Source organism: Centruroides vittatus, unplaced genomic scaffold, assembly GCF_030686945.1.
Source record: "Centruroides vittatus isolate TY-2023 unplaced genomic scaffold, ASM3068694v2 contig_3050, whole genome shotgun sequence".
Taxonomy (NCBI): Eukaryota; Metazoa; Arthropoda; class Arachnida; order Scorpiones; family Buthidae; genus Centruroides; species Centruroides vittatus.
The window spans coordinates 51,776-66,079 of NW_027121958.1; the positions used below are offsets into that span (position 1 = coordinate 51,776).

The 14,304-nt window shown below is 26.7% G+C and overlaps 1 protein-coding gene across 3 annotated transcripts in view; it reads right to left on the reverse strand.

Moving 5' to 3' along the window:
* LOC136972856 (F-box only protein 11-like) overlaps positions 1-14,304 on the reverse strand; it is a 67,019-nt gene that overhangs the window by 29,174 nt on the left and 23,541 nt on the right. The window contains exons 2-3 of one of the 3 annotated variants that reach the window (XM_067267497.1): positions 12,222-12,375; positions 11,925-12,149 (exon numbers count right to left, since the gene is read on the reverse strand). The exons of 1 other annotated variant lie outside the window; for it this stretch is intronic. In XM_067267497.1, the coding sequence (XP_067123598.1) occupies positions 11,925-11,934 (10 nt within the window). In that variant the 5' untranslated portion in view covers positions 11,935-12,149; positions 12,222-12,375. Of the gene's footprint in view, positions 1-11,924; positions 12,201-12,221; positions 12,376-14,304 lie in introns of all 3 variants that reach the window. One more of the 3 variants, XM_067267498.1, reaches the window with a different exon arrangement.

Sequence of the window (14,304 nt, forward strand, 5' to 3'; positions counted from 1 at the left end):
TTTTAAATGTCTATTCTTCTAAATTTTTTGTATTAAATGATTGATGTCAAAAACTATATCCACAGCTTTAAGTTGATATTTTTATACTTCCTATTCAGAACAGTTAATGCTACTAGTAACATATATTTCTTTAAGGATTGTCAAAGAACTACAATAAATCATAAACTTCTGCTTCTTTCTGCAAGGTGTTAACTTTTTCATTTAAAATATCCCTGAAGCTTTTTGATTCCACCATCAAAAGTACAGGTTATATTCTAAGTTGCGTCAACAGAGACTCTATATACATTATTTCTTTGATCTTTTCTCACAAATTCTTCTTTATTTTTGATCCAGTCATACATATTGATGATCTGATAATAACTAGTTTGTTGTGATTCTCTTTAAAAATACTTCTGTTCTACTCTCATACATGTTATCCTATTCTACAAATGGGCTATAAGAAAGGACATAACCAATACTGCTCTTCCATTTACACAATGAAGCCCATTGTAGAGATTCTATGGCAAGACTCCGAGATCATACAATTGATAATCAATTTATACAGATATAGTATACAAATTATATATAATCTAAAGCAATTGGAAGTCCTTGAAATATACAAATTTAGTTCAAGGATGCCTCAACTTCCATGATGCAAACTCATTATCTTCCACCTGGAAATCTTTGTATGAAATGTAACCTGAAAAGTAGGCTTATGATGGATGCATGTTTATTTCATTTATATTTTATTTTTAATTTTGTAGAATATGTGAATAATACATAGTTTTTGTTTGTATATTACTTTTACTTTAAAAAGGCTACAGAAAAGCAGAAAATAAAATGAATTATTATTATTAACTTATTTAAAGAAGTGAAATTTTGAATTAAAAGTATTTTCACAATTTTCGAAAAAATTCTTAAAAAAAAAAAAAAAACAATTTCAAAACTCTTTGAACACAATTTTAAATTTCACATTTATCTGATAGAAAAAATCTGATATCCCCACTAAAATTGTTCATTTTAGTGGGGATACCAATTCACCAATAAATCCACTTCTATTCAAATATTTCATGAAGGTCAATAACTTTACAAAAACTTCACTAATTTCAGTTGACTTTCACTTATATATATATATATATATATATATGTCAAATATGATAATGAGAGTATAACATTCCATTTATTGATTATTTGTGAATGTGAATGTCCTCTTAGACTTACAGAGAGAATTCATAAAAAAAATTCTTCTTTATAAACTGGTAGATAGTAATAGTAATATTATCTACCAATTTACAGCAATAACTGAATTGATGGAGGATGGTGTCAATAGTCTAGAAAGACTAGTTGACACTATCCACTATTGTCTTAAAAAACAATTGAATAAAATAGATGTAAAAATTGAATAGTTACTAATTTAGTCAAACATGATACAAAGACAAATTAAAGTAATTATTCATCAAAACTGACAAGGCAGCAATCAATTGAGCTTCGAGTAGTTTAATCAATAAACAAAATACTTAACTGAGTTTTTTAATTTCTTATTTACTTACTTTGCAACAATAAAATTTTTTAAAAAGTACTGGCATATATTTTATTTTCATTTCAGTCTTCAGTGAAATAAATTATTATTATTATTCTTTCTTGATATAACAATAACTACTGATAAATAAGAGGATTTTTTTATGGCAAATTAATATAATCATTTATTAATAAAGATAAAAAAGAAATTAAGGAGAAATTACATATTTCATAGCATTATGAAAGTAAGAAGTTTTTCTAATGATTCTAAAATAAGATATAATTATTTATTTGAAAAGCCCCACATAAAAATAAATTCAGTATTTTAGTATTAAAATGAATAAAGAAACAAAGCTATACAGGCACCATTATTTTTAATATAAATGGCTAAAAATAAAAAAGTTTATAGTCAGAACAGAATTGATATTGTTAACATTAACAATTAAATATTAAAGAAACAAAAATGTAAGAGTATAACTTAAGATTCTCATATGAATCTTCAAATTTTATAATATAATATAAAGATTATATAGTATAAACAAAATATACATTATACAAATAAAATCAATACAATAAAAAGTCACCAAAGAATACTGTCAATTGGAAACATTTAAAACTATTAAACTTAATTGTTCCTATCCTCATAACTGCTTCTGTTAATAGATATGACAATTATCAAAAAGGAAACACACATATTATTAAAAAAAGTTAAGATAAAATAATTACAATTCAACTTAAAATTTTAACTTCATACGTGATAATGACTATTGCTTCTTTAATAATCAAAGAAAATCACCTCGAATATATTCAGATTTGAATTAGAAACTAGTCATTTTATTAAATAATTACATGGAAGGAAATTTCTTAGAAATTTAAGTTAATATAGCTTGGGTTAGCTTTGATCATAGAAAGCTTTACAACAATTCAGAAATTATTTCTAATTTTAAAAATTTACTATTTACTCATTTTTACTCACTCACTTTTTCCAAAATACAAATTTTGATATCTGCTTTATTGATATTACATATACTTTCCTCTAATAATGATTTCTTTAAAATCTTTTAACGATAAAAATTTCCTACTCAATATAACATGATAATAATCAAATTAAACATTTTTTAACTTCAAATATTTAGCTTTGTCTTGTTTACATATACTATAAACAATTTTATTTTTCTATTTTGCTTCTTTTTGTTACAATTTTGTTTATAAAATGAAAAATTTTGCCAGTTACTGGACTCACTAGTGACCCAAGATATTTAATACTTTCTGTAAAAAATGTGACTTAAAACTGTTTTGTTTGCTTATATTTTAATTTGAATTTTAAACAATAAAAATAATTTTTATGATGTCCATTCTCCTTATTTTGTCTAATTTACTTTTGAAAACTACTCAATTTATATTATTATATATCTTATTAATGAAACTATAACATTTCTTATAACCATAATTATTTCACTTTTAATTAATTCATTTTATCCATTAATCACATTAATCCATTTTTACATTCTTAAAAGATTTCTTGACATTAACAGTTTGTGATCTGATATGTCAGAATTGATATTAAAAACATTGGAAAATAACAACTACAAACACAAAAAATTCAGCAACTAAACTTTAAAACCTTAAGATGACCATTGTAAAATGTTAGTTTTTCAATTAAGAACTAATGTTTTTCTAACATTTTCAACCATTTACAAGAGTTATCTTCAGGTTTAATGTTCAGTTACCAGATTTTTTGTAATGTTGTCATTATTTTACAGAAGCTTATCCAGTTTTGTGGTAATTTTATTTAAAAAATATTGTATTATTAAATAGTTTTTAAGTAAAATCAACATCAAATAAGCATCAAAATGTGAGTCATTAATGATGTACACTGAGCTGAACAACTATTTTTTAAAATTACTTTAATGAACATTTGTTGCTCCTTCGTGGTACAATGCATTATTTTTTTTTAACTATGAAAAGAGATGTAAATAAAAACAACTCCACTAACCTGACTAATTAAAATCATATGAACTGCTAAATTATAAGGTTGTAATACGGCTAATTTAATAATTAGATATGAAATAAATCTGTATTTAATATTGAATGTAAAATATTTGGCTTCTTAATTGTAAAGAGATTTTTCTGTGTTTAAAATTAACATAAATACTCTTAAAAATTATATTTAGTTCTTTAAAAAGAAATCTTCCACATTGTTATATTTACTAAGCAGTTAAATTTTAGTTTTTTTAAGTTTTACATATTCACATGATGCAGACTACCATATTAATCCAGAATATACTCAAAACTAGAGTGCAGCTCATTAGGAGAGAGACAACTAATATGTTATAAAATTAAAAAGTTTAAAATTACTATCAACAACATTTTCCCCTAATCTTATAATTTTTATTACTTTTTTAAAAGTTTTAAATTAACTTTTGCTAATCTTAGTGTCTCAACCATTTTATTCAAAACATAATGCTGAATGGTGAGATGGATAATTTTATTAATTATTAATCATTCAACATTTTATCACGAATAAAATAATAGCATACATCAATAACGAAAGCTCAAATTTATGCCAATTAAAGCTTTTTATAATGATTTTTCTAAACAGTGTATCGAAAGTGTCAGTCGGCACTGACTGAAATGAATACTGAAAGCATTTGGTGGCAGCATATTCAATTGGTAGCATGCTGGTTGGTGCTCGGCAACTGCCGCAGCACTCACCAAGTGCCAACCAAAGTGTACATCAACATCTAAAATGTAAAAAATTGCACCAAGTAAAAACTTATGACAATTTAAATGACAATCAAAATTTTTCTTAGGATTTTTCTTTGGTAAAGATAAGTGTGGTGCTTGGAAGCAATACCCACATGATTTTTATTCATATTATTTTTTTTCTGTATTTCTAAGTGCCAAGTTTATCTTTACCAAATAAAAACTCCTAAGAAAAAGTTTGACTGTCATCTAAATTGTCGCAAGTTTTTACTTAGCACAATTTTTTTTACATTTCAATGTTTTTGTTTGGATTTAAATCAGAGAAATCTTTGTTTCTTAAGCCTTGTCTTGATTTTAATTATTTATTCATTATTTCATTATTCTTCTTAAGTTATTGTAAAACACTGAAAGATTGACTCTGGTTGCAATCTGAAAATTTTAAGAAAACATTAGGGGGAAGTCCTTCAGTTTTTCCAAATGGTGCATTAGACATGACCATAAATTAAGCCATGCTGATTTCATCATCAGCACATACCACTGACATATTTAGATATTAATTAAAAATAATTGCAGAAAAGTAGCCAAATGTAATCTGATAGTTGTTAGCTTATTACCAATATATCGGGTTTCCAGATGTTTATCTGCTACACATTACACATAAGCAGTAGTAGGCGTTTGTTTATTATTAATGCATCATTAATATTTTATACCTTATGATCTTTCTTAGAAATGTGTTTATGATTTTGTTTTGAAAACTGAAGAGGGATGATTGAAAATATGTCACAGATGTGTTGCATCTAGTTCTTGGAAAGGGAGAAGGGAGGGGACAATCTGTTCATTCTTTGTAATGAATAATATTTCAAAAATTGGGTTGGGGTATGGAATAGAAAATTTATATCTCATTTATGGGAAATTTTCTATTCCATATTACAGATACATGTTTCAGGCCAAGCAAAACCTTGTCTAAATTAACAAATTTTTTCTGAGTTATTATAATCTTGAAGTACTTTCTATATACACTAACTCATAAATCTCACAATAGGAATATAATAAAAGACACCTTCCACACTTTTCTAGCACCATTCCATTATTAAAACAAACATTTTCTGCTACTTCTAGGGGGTCTGTATCAGGTTGCAGTGAATACAAATCCATTGGTTATCATCACCATCACTACCATCAGATATCATTTGTCATATATGATGAAGTGTTTGTGATCAATTCAGAGGGTATCTTTTCAAATTTTTTGTTTGATGGACCTGGAAAAATTGCCTTCTCCCTATTTCTTTCATTCATAATCAGTTTTCCATCTGGTTAGTCTTCTAAAATTAGTTCTCTGTTGATAAATACCTTATAACTTAGATTTTGCTCTACAGTAACGTAACAATCATTGTTAGCATTATTGTTTTTTACACAAATCTTGTACATAGATTTGTGCTTTATTTTTATATATGAATGAGTATTGGACAGGTGACCTATAGCACTGTATACATAACCTTTCTGTTTGGAAAAATGTCTTTTTTGAATAAAATGGAAAACAAAACAAATGTAACAAATACAATGTTGCTCTGAAATTTAAGAAAATTTAATAAGAGAATGATTTCTAAAAATTAATGCACTGTAAACAATATCCTGTAATTCATACGTGACGGAAATGTACAATGATGTTTCAAGGTTCATTAACACATTTAATATGTTAATTTTAAACATAATTTTAACACAGCAGTATTAATCAACACTTAAAAGGAAAAATAGCTATCAACTGTGTTAGCATTAAGAAACTTGAGATCCAACAGTGTTCTCAAATTTGCAAGTAAATGTGAGAACAATGCTGAAATTAACAACACAATATGACATTAACAATAAAGAATGATATGAAAAAACTAATATATTAAATTTATGTTTGTTGAATACTATAATATATATAATTTTATTATATTTTTAGTGAAAGAAAGAACTAAAACATTTGAAATCTGTAAAGGCTGCTGGAGAAGTTCAAAGAAAAAACATTTCATAGAAGATTCATTTATAAGTAGACAAAAGAATTAAAAAAGCTACAAATAAGTGAGTGAAACTGTATTAAAATATGCATCTGTAAGAGTGACTGTTTAACAAGTCAATATGTGCATTGAACAATCCATCATGGAAGATACTGAAATAATCATCTATGGTCATCTAACATTCAATAGGATTAGTGCATAGTGGGTACTAAAAAATTATCATTCAACATGAGATGAGAATAATCACAAGTATAGATTATTTCAATAGAAATCACAGGAAAAAGGTAAGATTTTTCAATACATAATAACCTACAGTAAAATGTGGATACATTATATTCATGAATTAATACTGAATAAAGTTTATCTATTTTGAATTTATGAAGAAAGAAATTACATAACATTGTAATTCAAACAGAACTTGCAAGGAAAAAAAAAATCAGCACCAAAAAGCACAAATATATACAGAAAGTAAATTTTATTGTTCAGAATATATAAGAACAGAAAACACACACATTGTATTTCATTTATTTCACTAGAAATATTTTTGAGCACACAAGTAGGCTGCGCCAAACCAAAATTTTGATACAGATATCAACCTTGAGATTGAGATTTCTTCAATATATCGAAGAAACTACTCACAAAAGCCGAATTTGAAAACAACATAAAAAAATAACCTTGCTTTCACACCAGAAAATAATTTTAATTAATATACAAATGTTTTTGAGCTATTAATATGTATGCATAAAGTTGACATTCTATATTTAGAATAGATACAAGTTCAAACACAAATGTTACGAAATTCACAAGTGTGTTTCATCAAATTTAACAAATTACTGTATATAATAACCTGTAATTTGTGAAATTTTTAGTTCAACATTACAAACAGAAATTTTCTTTAATTAAAAACTCCAGTTTCCTGAGTTGTTTTCAGTTTGCCATCAAAACATTACTTGCTGGTGTGAAAATAAGGTTAAATAAAATTATTTTTTATGTCAATATATTGTATATGGAATACCAATATATTGAATACCTATAGCAATATTATGCACAAGTTTAATTTCTAATTTCAGTCACATAGTGAAACTAACAGTGTAGAACAAACTAGCTTGAGTTTCATATTTATCACATTCACATTTAAAAATTTCAGTTAAATAACTTAAATATAAAACAATAGTGCCATAAAGGAGCATCATTACAAAAATTAAAAATTATTACTGCAAAATATTTAAAAAGTATACAGTCAAATTCTTTTGTAACAATATTTAGCAAAACAAAAAAAATGTAAAGATTTATTGTTTTAGTAATAGTTTTAAAAAACTCTCCCCTTTCTTATTAACATTGTTAGACAACAATTAATATTATTTCTATAAAAAGTAGATAATGTTACAACAGAAATAATAGTATTATTAGTCTCCTCTAGTACAGAATTTAAGTAATTTTATTGTATATTATTTTTTCATTATATGTTAAACATTAGAATCCAATATAACTCAGAAACTGAATCTTTCTAGGCAAAAATAAACTAATGAAACTAAAACTAAACTAGTTTTAAAATCCAATATCACTTCTTAAGCCTTTTAAATTTCCGGTACTCCATACGAAAATTAACAACTAATTAACTAACGTTTTCGATCGCCTCTGCGATCTTCGTCAGGTTTTATCGACGGTTTTGAAATAGAATGCAAATAGAATTCTTTCAAAATTCAAATGATCGAACCTCTCCCGCGTGCAATAATTGCGAATGATCTAACATGCAATTAATCTCCCTGATACCATCATAAAAATGTCTCTGTCCATCCGTACAGGAATACTAGACTTTTCTGAGATGCTACCATTGCGGGTGCATTTCGGATACATACCGCCACGCATATGATAAAACCTGACGAAGATCGTGGAAGCGATCGAAAACATTAGTTAATTAGTTGTTAATTTTCGTATGGAGTACCTGAAATTTAAAAGGCTTAAGAAGTGATATTGGATATTGGAGTACTGGTATAAGGATTGTTTTCTAGTTTTAAAATACAGTTTCTTATGGAGAATGCTTTTTTCATTATTTTATTAAGTGTAATTTGCAACACTAAGACATCCATGCATACTTTGTAAGAGAACTTTATTATTTAACTTAATTAATAAATTTAACTTAACAAAATTACCCCAGAAATTATATAGTGATGTCATAGTGTTGCAAATTGCACTAATTCAAAAGTAAAAAAAAGGCTGTTATAATTATTTTTATCTTGCAAGATCAGGTTCTGGTAGATTTTGGGTTTTGACTAATGCACAGGTTTATCATGATTTATAACTTCTTGAAAAAACTAGAAGTGCCATAAAGTGTTAAGCTTTATTGTTAAATATTGTCAAAAACGATTTTGCTCAGAAGCTGACATTTCAGCTAAACAAAGCAAAATATAATAATTAATTTTTAACACTAAACAAAAAATTTAGATGCTAAAATATCAAATAAATCTGGCAACACTTCTCATCTGTACTGATGTTTACTGACTGCAAATAACATTAATAACACAATCACTTTATTAAAAGAGTACAACATTTTGATCCCAAAAATGATTGAAGAATTAATATTAATTAAAATTTAATTTATTGCATTATCATCATTGTAGGAAAAAGGAAATACAGTGGGTGATCAGTTAACGAACAGTTTGGACTGTGAACAAATCGGACAATGAACAGTGTCACAAAAGATTTTTATGTTCAGACAACAAATACATGTTCGGGTAACAAACACCTCACAGAACAAACACAAAAAGAAGTGACCTAAAATAATGAATACCAATTAATCTTCCCTTGTTTGCAGGTGACAATTTGAAACCTTTCGAAGTACGGGAGATGTTGACATCGACGCTCAACCCAATACTGATTAGATAATATTCCTCCAAACTTTGAAACTCTCTCTTGTAATTCCAGCCTTTTGTTTACTTTTCTGACAAATAATTTTTTATAGTCTTCATAAAACTGTTAAGCACTTGTTAAGTTTTGCATCATTTTTATTTTCGAAAAGCAAGAGTTTACCTGTCCCATCGGATATTTGTTAATGCTTTAACACCAAATTTCAAATTCTGTCCAAGCTTTACATTTAAATAATGTTTTTGTGCCCTAGTTGATTTCTGTTCTCTGAATTTTTGTAAGTGCTTTTCTGAACTTGTTATTTAAAAAGAAACTGGTAATATTATGGAGCCTAAAAAGAGTGAGTGTCAAGAATATTAAGAACTGTGCTCACCAAAGAAACCAAGCGAGATAATAGCCAAGGTAGAGAGTGAGCAGAAGATATCTGATGTTGCTAAACAGTGTGGCTTGAACAGGTCTACAGTAGGCACAATCTTAGCTAAGAAAGACATAATCAAGAAGCTCAAGCAGGTAAAAGGAGTAACAAAAATCACATCTGAGAAACAAAGTTATGCTATCCATGAAAAAATGGAGAGATTGCTTTTAATTTGGATAAAAGAAAGGGAAATGAAAAGAGATGTAACTAGTATGACTATCATTCAAGAGAAAGCTAGGTAAATTTTTGGAGAACTGAAGAAACAAACTCTACATTTGTCACATTAGGAGATAAATTCAAAATGTTTGGAAGCATGCCAGTTCTCAACGATGACAATAAAAACATTTTGAAAAGAAAAATTTGATATTATTGAAGCTATCTGAGTCATTCAAAAGGTGTGGTCAGAAGTCATTCAATGAGAGTTGAATTTCTTGTCTCTCTCCTGAATTCAGGGAGACAGAGATAATGTCTCAAATTATGGATGAAATTGTGACAACTGCTAGAGGTTTCAAATTTAGGCTGAACAAAGATGACATTGAAGAGCTCATAATAGAGCCTGAAACTGATCTGACATCAGAAGAACCCCAAGAACTCTTAAATGAAGAACCAAGAATTTCAGCGAGATGTGTTTTCTTAAGAAAAAGAGGAAGACAAAAGTGGACTAATGCAGACATCTGCTATTAAAGATCTTTTGAAGATGTGAGAGGATGTCAGAATAACAATCTTAGAATGGCATCCAAGCAAGGTTCAGGATAACAGGCTTGGGGATCTCTACAATGACAATGCTATTAATTACAGTAGAGAACCGAAAATCGGAATCAATTGGGGACTGGGATTGTTCAGACTAGTGATTTGTTCCGATTACCAATTATGTACGAAAAAATATATTAACCTGTCCGATGTTCAAATTTTTCTCCGTTGCGTGTCGCTTCATGCTGAATTTTCGTCGATTTTAAGCCCAACGAAAATTTTTATTATAATAATCGAGGCTATTGTATCGTTAAAAATTATTTCTTTATTTTGTACAAACAAAATAAATATATTGAAGAATATAAAAACATGAAAATTATACTTTAGAAGTAAATCTAGTATCAAAAACGTTCGATTCAGCATGACACAGTCCGACTGAAAATCGTTCCGATTACCGGCGATTCCGATTAACGAGTCTCTACTGTACTTCTGAAAATCCTGAAAGGGGAAAAGCAATCAACATTGGACAGATTCTTTAATGCCCCATAAATGGGGAAAAACATGACTGATAAAAATTCAAGACTGTATATGTATATATTATTATTACAAATAAATAAATGCAGTAAGAAAGTACATAATTTTTTAATTTATTTTTTGGGGTCTCTAGAATGAATTAATTAAATTTCCATATGAACCTATGTTAAATCGATAATCAGTTAATGAAAATTCGGATGACGAACATGGTCTTGGAATGAATTATGTTTATTAACCGATCACCCACTGTACTACTATGTATTTTACAAGTATAGTAAAAAAGCTACCACTAAACAGATTTACTACAATAAAAGATATTATTCAATCAAGAATTTTATATTAAGTTAATACATTCTATGCAATTTGTATTAATTGAATAGAAAACTATAATTTCTCTTCATTATACGGGTTTATCATTATATTGATAATTGCTGTACAGATATTTGACTGTAGCAATTGATGACCCAATAGATTTCATAATAATTATTTTATGACTTAAAAAAATTATTCATTTCTATCAAATTAACTAGGTATTAGATTTAAAAGAAGTTAAATCTAAATTTATGAAATTTATTTTGTGACTTAAAAAACCTTTTTTTTGGATTTTATTATAAAATAAACCACATAAATTTTTAAGCAAGACAAATACATTACTAGTTACATAAATTTTACATTAACTATTTTCTTTGTGCAAAACTTGTGTAATAATTAATGTAACATCAATGATGAAGAACTTACATAATTAATGACTAATATATTGCAGTTAATGATATCAGTGATTGAAAAATAGTTGAAAACTATTATATAAAGAAGGTATTATGTATCCAAAGTAACAAGAAACATTTCTATGGGAGTATTGTCATTAAAAATAAATTAGAAAAGCATATACAAAGAAAGTTAAAACATACAAATCTATACAGCCAAATGCTTCATAAGAATCAAGATTTGACTGAATAGATTTAACTGTTTTAAAGTTAGAAAAAAAACCAACAATAAACCAAATATATCTTCATTTCGAACTGAAATGAACATTGTACAAATACAAAAATCATCAGAAAAACAAATTTAAATAAAATAAATTAATAAAATTATAAATAATTTTATTAATTTAATTAAAAGAGGATAATAAAAGACTAAGAAAAAAGGAATAGATAATATAATTTAATTTTTATAATTGAATAAATCATTTAAGAAAGGAAAGATTTTAATATACTCACATTCCATCATGAGAAATCATCATCATCATCAAAAGTATTCATTCATCCTACAGGAACTTTTACATTGTTGTAACTATTTTTCTTTATCACAAAAAAATTTTCTTTCAATCTTTTTTCCCTATCACCATTCCTTCTCCTCATACATTCATCAATATATAACCATTACATAATTAAATTTCAACTCTCTTCTATCCTTTCAAAACATCATTTCTATTTTTATCTTCCCTTTAAAAAATGAAATATAAGATGCCAACAACTTCCCTCTGACTCCTTAACCTAATTAAGAAAATAACAGACCTTTTTCTAGAAGTCAGGAATCCTTAATTCATTAAGTACTTTCATAATTATTTAATCATCATCTTCCAAATCCCAAAACAGCTGAAAAATGTCAGCCAATCTTTACACCACTGAAAACTATTCATTTTTTACATTAACCATTCTAGAAGTTTTTCTAAAAATAAAAATTTTCTTACATTACATCAGTATGAAGCAATAGTTTTCTAATAAGTTTTTACATCATAATTCAAAATTTTAAAACTAAACTTAATGTAAAACAGTTTTTTTGGTGTTTTTTTTAATATTAATTTCTAATTCTTTTACTAACTTCCATTATCATCAGCTAACTAAGCTTACATCATTTGCTGATTTTTTCTTTTTGTATTTAAAACAGTTTTTCTTCCGTACTCTTCAAGTGCAATCCTCAATTCTTTGAATATCTAAAGGATATCCTGATCTTGTTAAGTTGTAATGTTTTGTCTTATATAACTAGTGATGTGACTACTACGAAAAAGGTTTATCATTTTTTTTTTTTTTTGTTGTTAAGCATATGCCAACTTAAGCCAATTTTTACAAGTGAAAAAGATACCATTAAATAAAAGTAATAAAACATTTATCTAAAAATCAGAATAATGGAAATTAACAAAACCTAAACCACAAATAAAAATTTAAGAAAAAAATATAAATTGAAAAGTTTTCATTTAACATTTAGCATTGTAAAGGAACTATTGGGCTGAAATTTGAAAAAATTGTAGAACTATAAATTCTCACTGTCCATCTGTCTTTCCTTAATCTTGAGAACAGAGTTAGATAGATGAAAGATGAGACCAGAATGGAAACCTTAGGGGCAGGAAGCTCCAATATATGACTATATATGAACTTCTGGTTTGCACTGGAAATCATGTTATTTCAACTAAAGTTATCCCCTGAAAGCAGTTAATAGATAATCAGCACAACTCTATTTTTGAAGGAAAAGTATGATGTACAGGGGCAAGATACTACTAATTTGAGTTGGAAAGCATATATTTTAAATAAAATAAATTAAAAATTGCAGCCTGGCATTGTGACAATCTCATAATAAATAATTGCTCGTAATGCTATTATATTTAACCCACAAATACTTCTAACAAATCTAAAAGGTTAGTTTTTATTGAATGTTTAATATAGTCTGAAAAAATTCAACTAATATACAATTTAAGAATACAAAAACAAATTTAAAATAAATGTTGAAAGTTTCAAATTCTATACTTTGATTAGTAACACTAAAATACTTCATGATAAATAAATGTTTTAGGCTAACATTCAACCTCCATGTATTCTTTAGAGTTACTGCACTACATTGAACATCAAGGCTGTAGAACTTTTTTTCCAGTTACAAGATGCTGTTTTTGGCTGATAAGTCATCTTTGTTATATTTACAACTTTATTTAAGCAGTTTGTTCTCACTTGTAATTATAATTTATTTAGTAGTATACAAATTTAGAAAAAAGAATCAATAGATATATTTATTGATTATTTTTTCTAAATTTGAATACAACTAAATGAAATTTAATGTGCATTATCAGGCTGTAGAAAATCTGAATATTATCTTATTATATAAAACTTCTGTTACATAAACACTAAAAAGTTATTAATCAACATTTTGTAAACAATATTAGCCTTATACTTATATATATATACACACACAGTACAATTGTAATATAACAGTTATCTGTACTACACACACACACAGTACAGATAACTGTAAATAATCTCAAAAACTTTTAATAAAAAGTTTAATAGCACTGTATATGCCAGAATATAAGTTGATAAGATTTCAGCTCAAAATTCTGGTTTAGATATAGTATATGTATTCACCATATCCAAACTTAAAATAAACTATTGGTAATCTAGAACTAAAATATGGATAAGATATGTGGTAGACAATGACAAATAAATATAATATGACCACACCATGTGGTATGGCCATATTATGTTCATTGAGACACTAATTATAAAGCATTTCAATATATACTATCATTATTTAGCTCATACCAAAAAAGATATTAGCAATACGATCTATATAAAACATCAAGCAAATCTTAAGTGAATTGTTTTGGTAGGA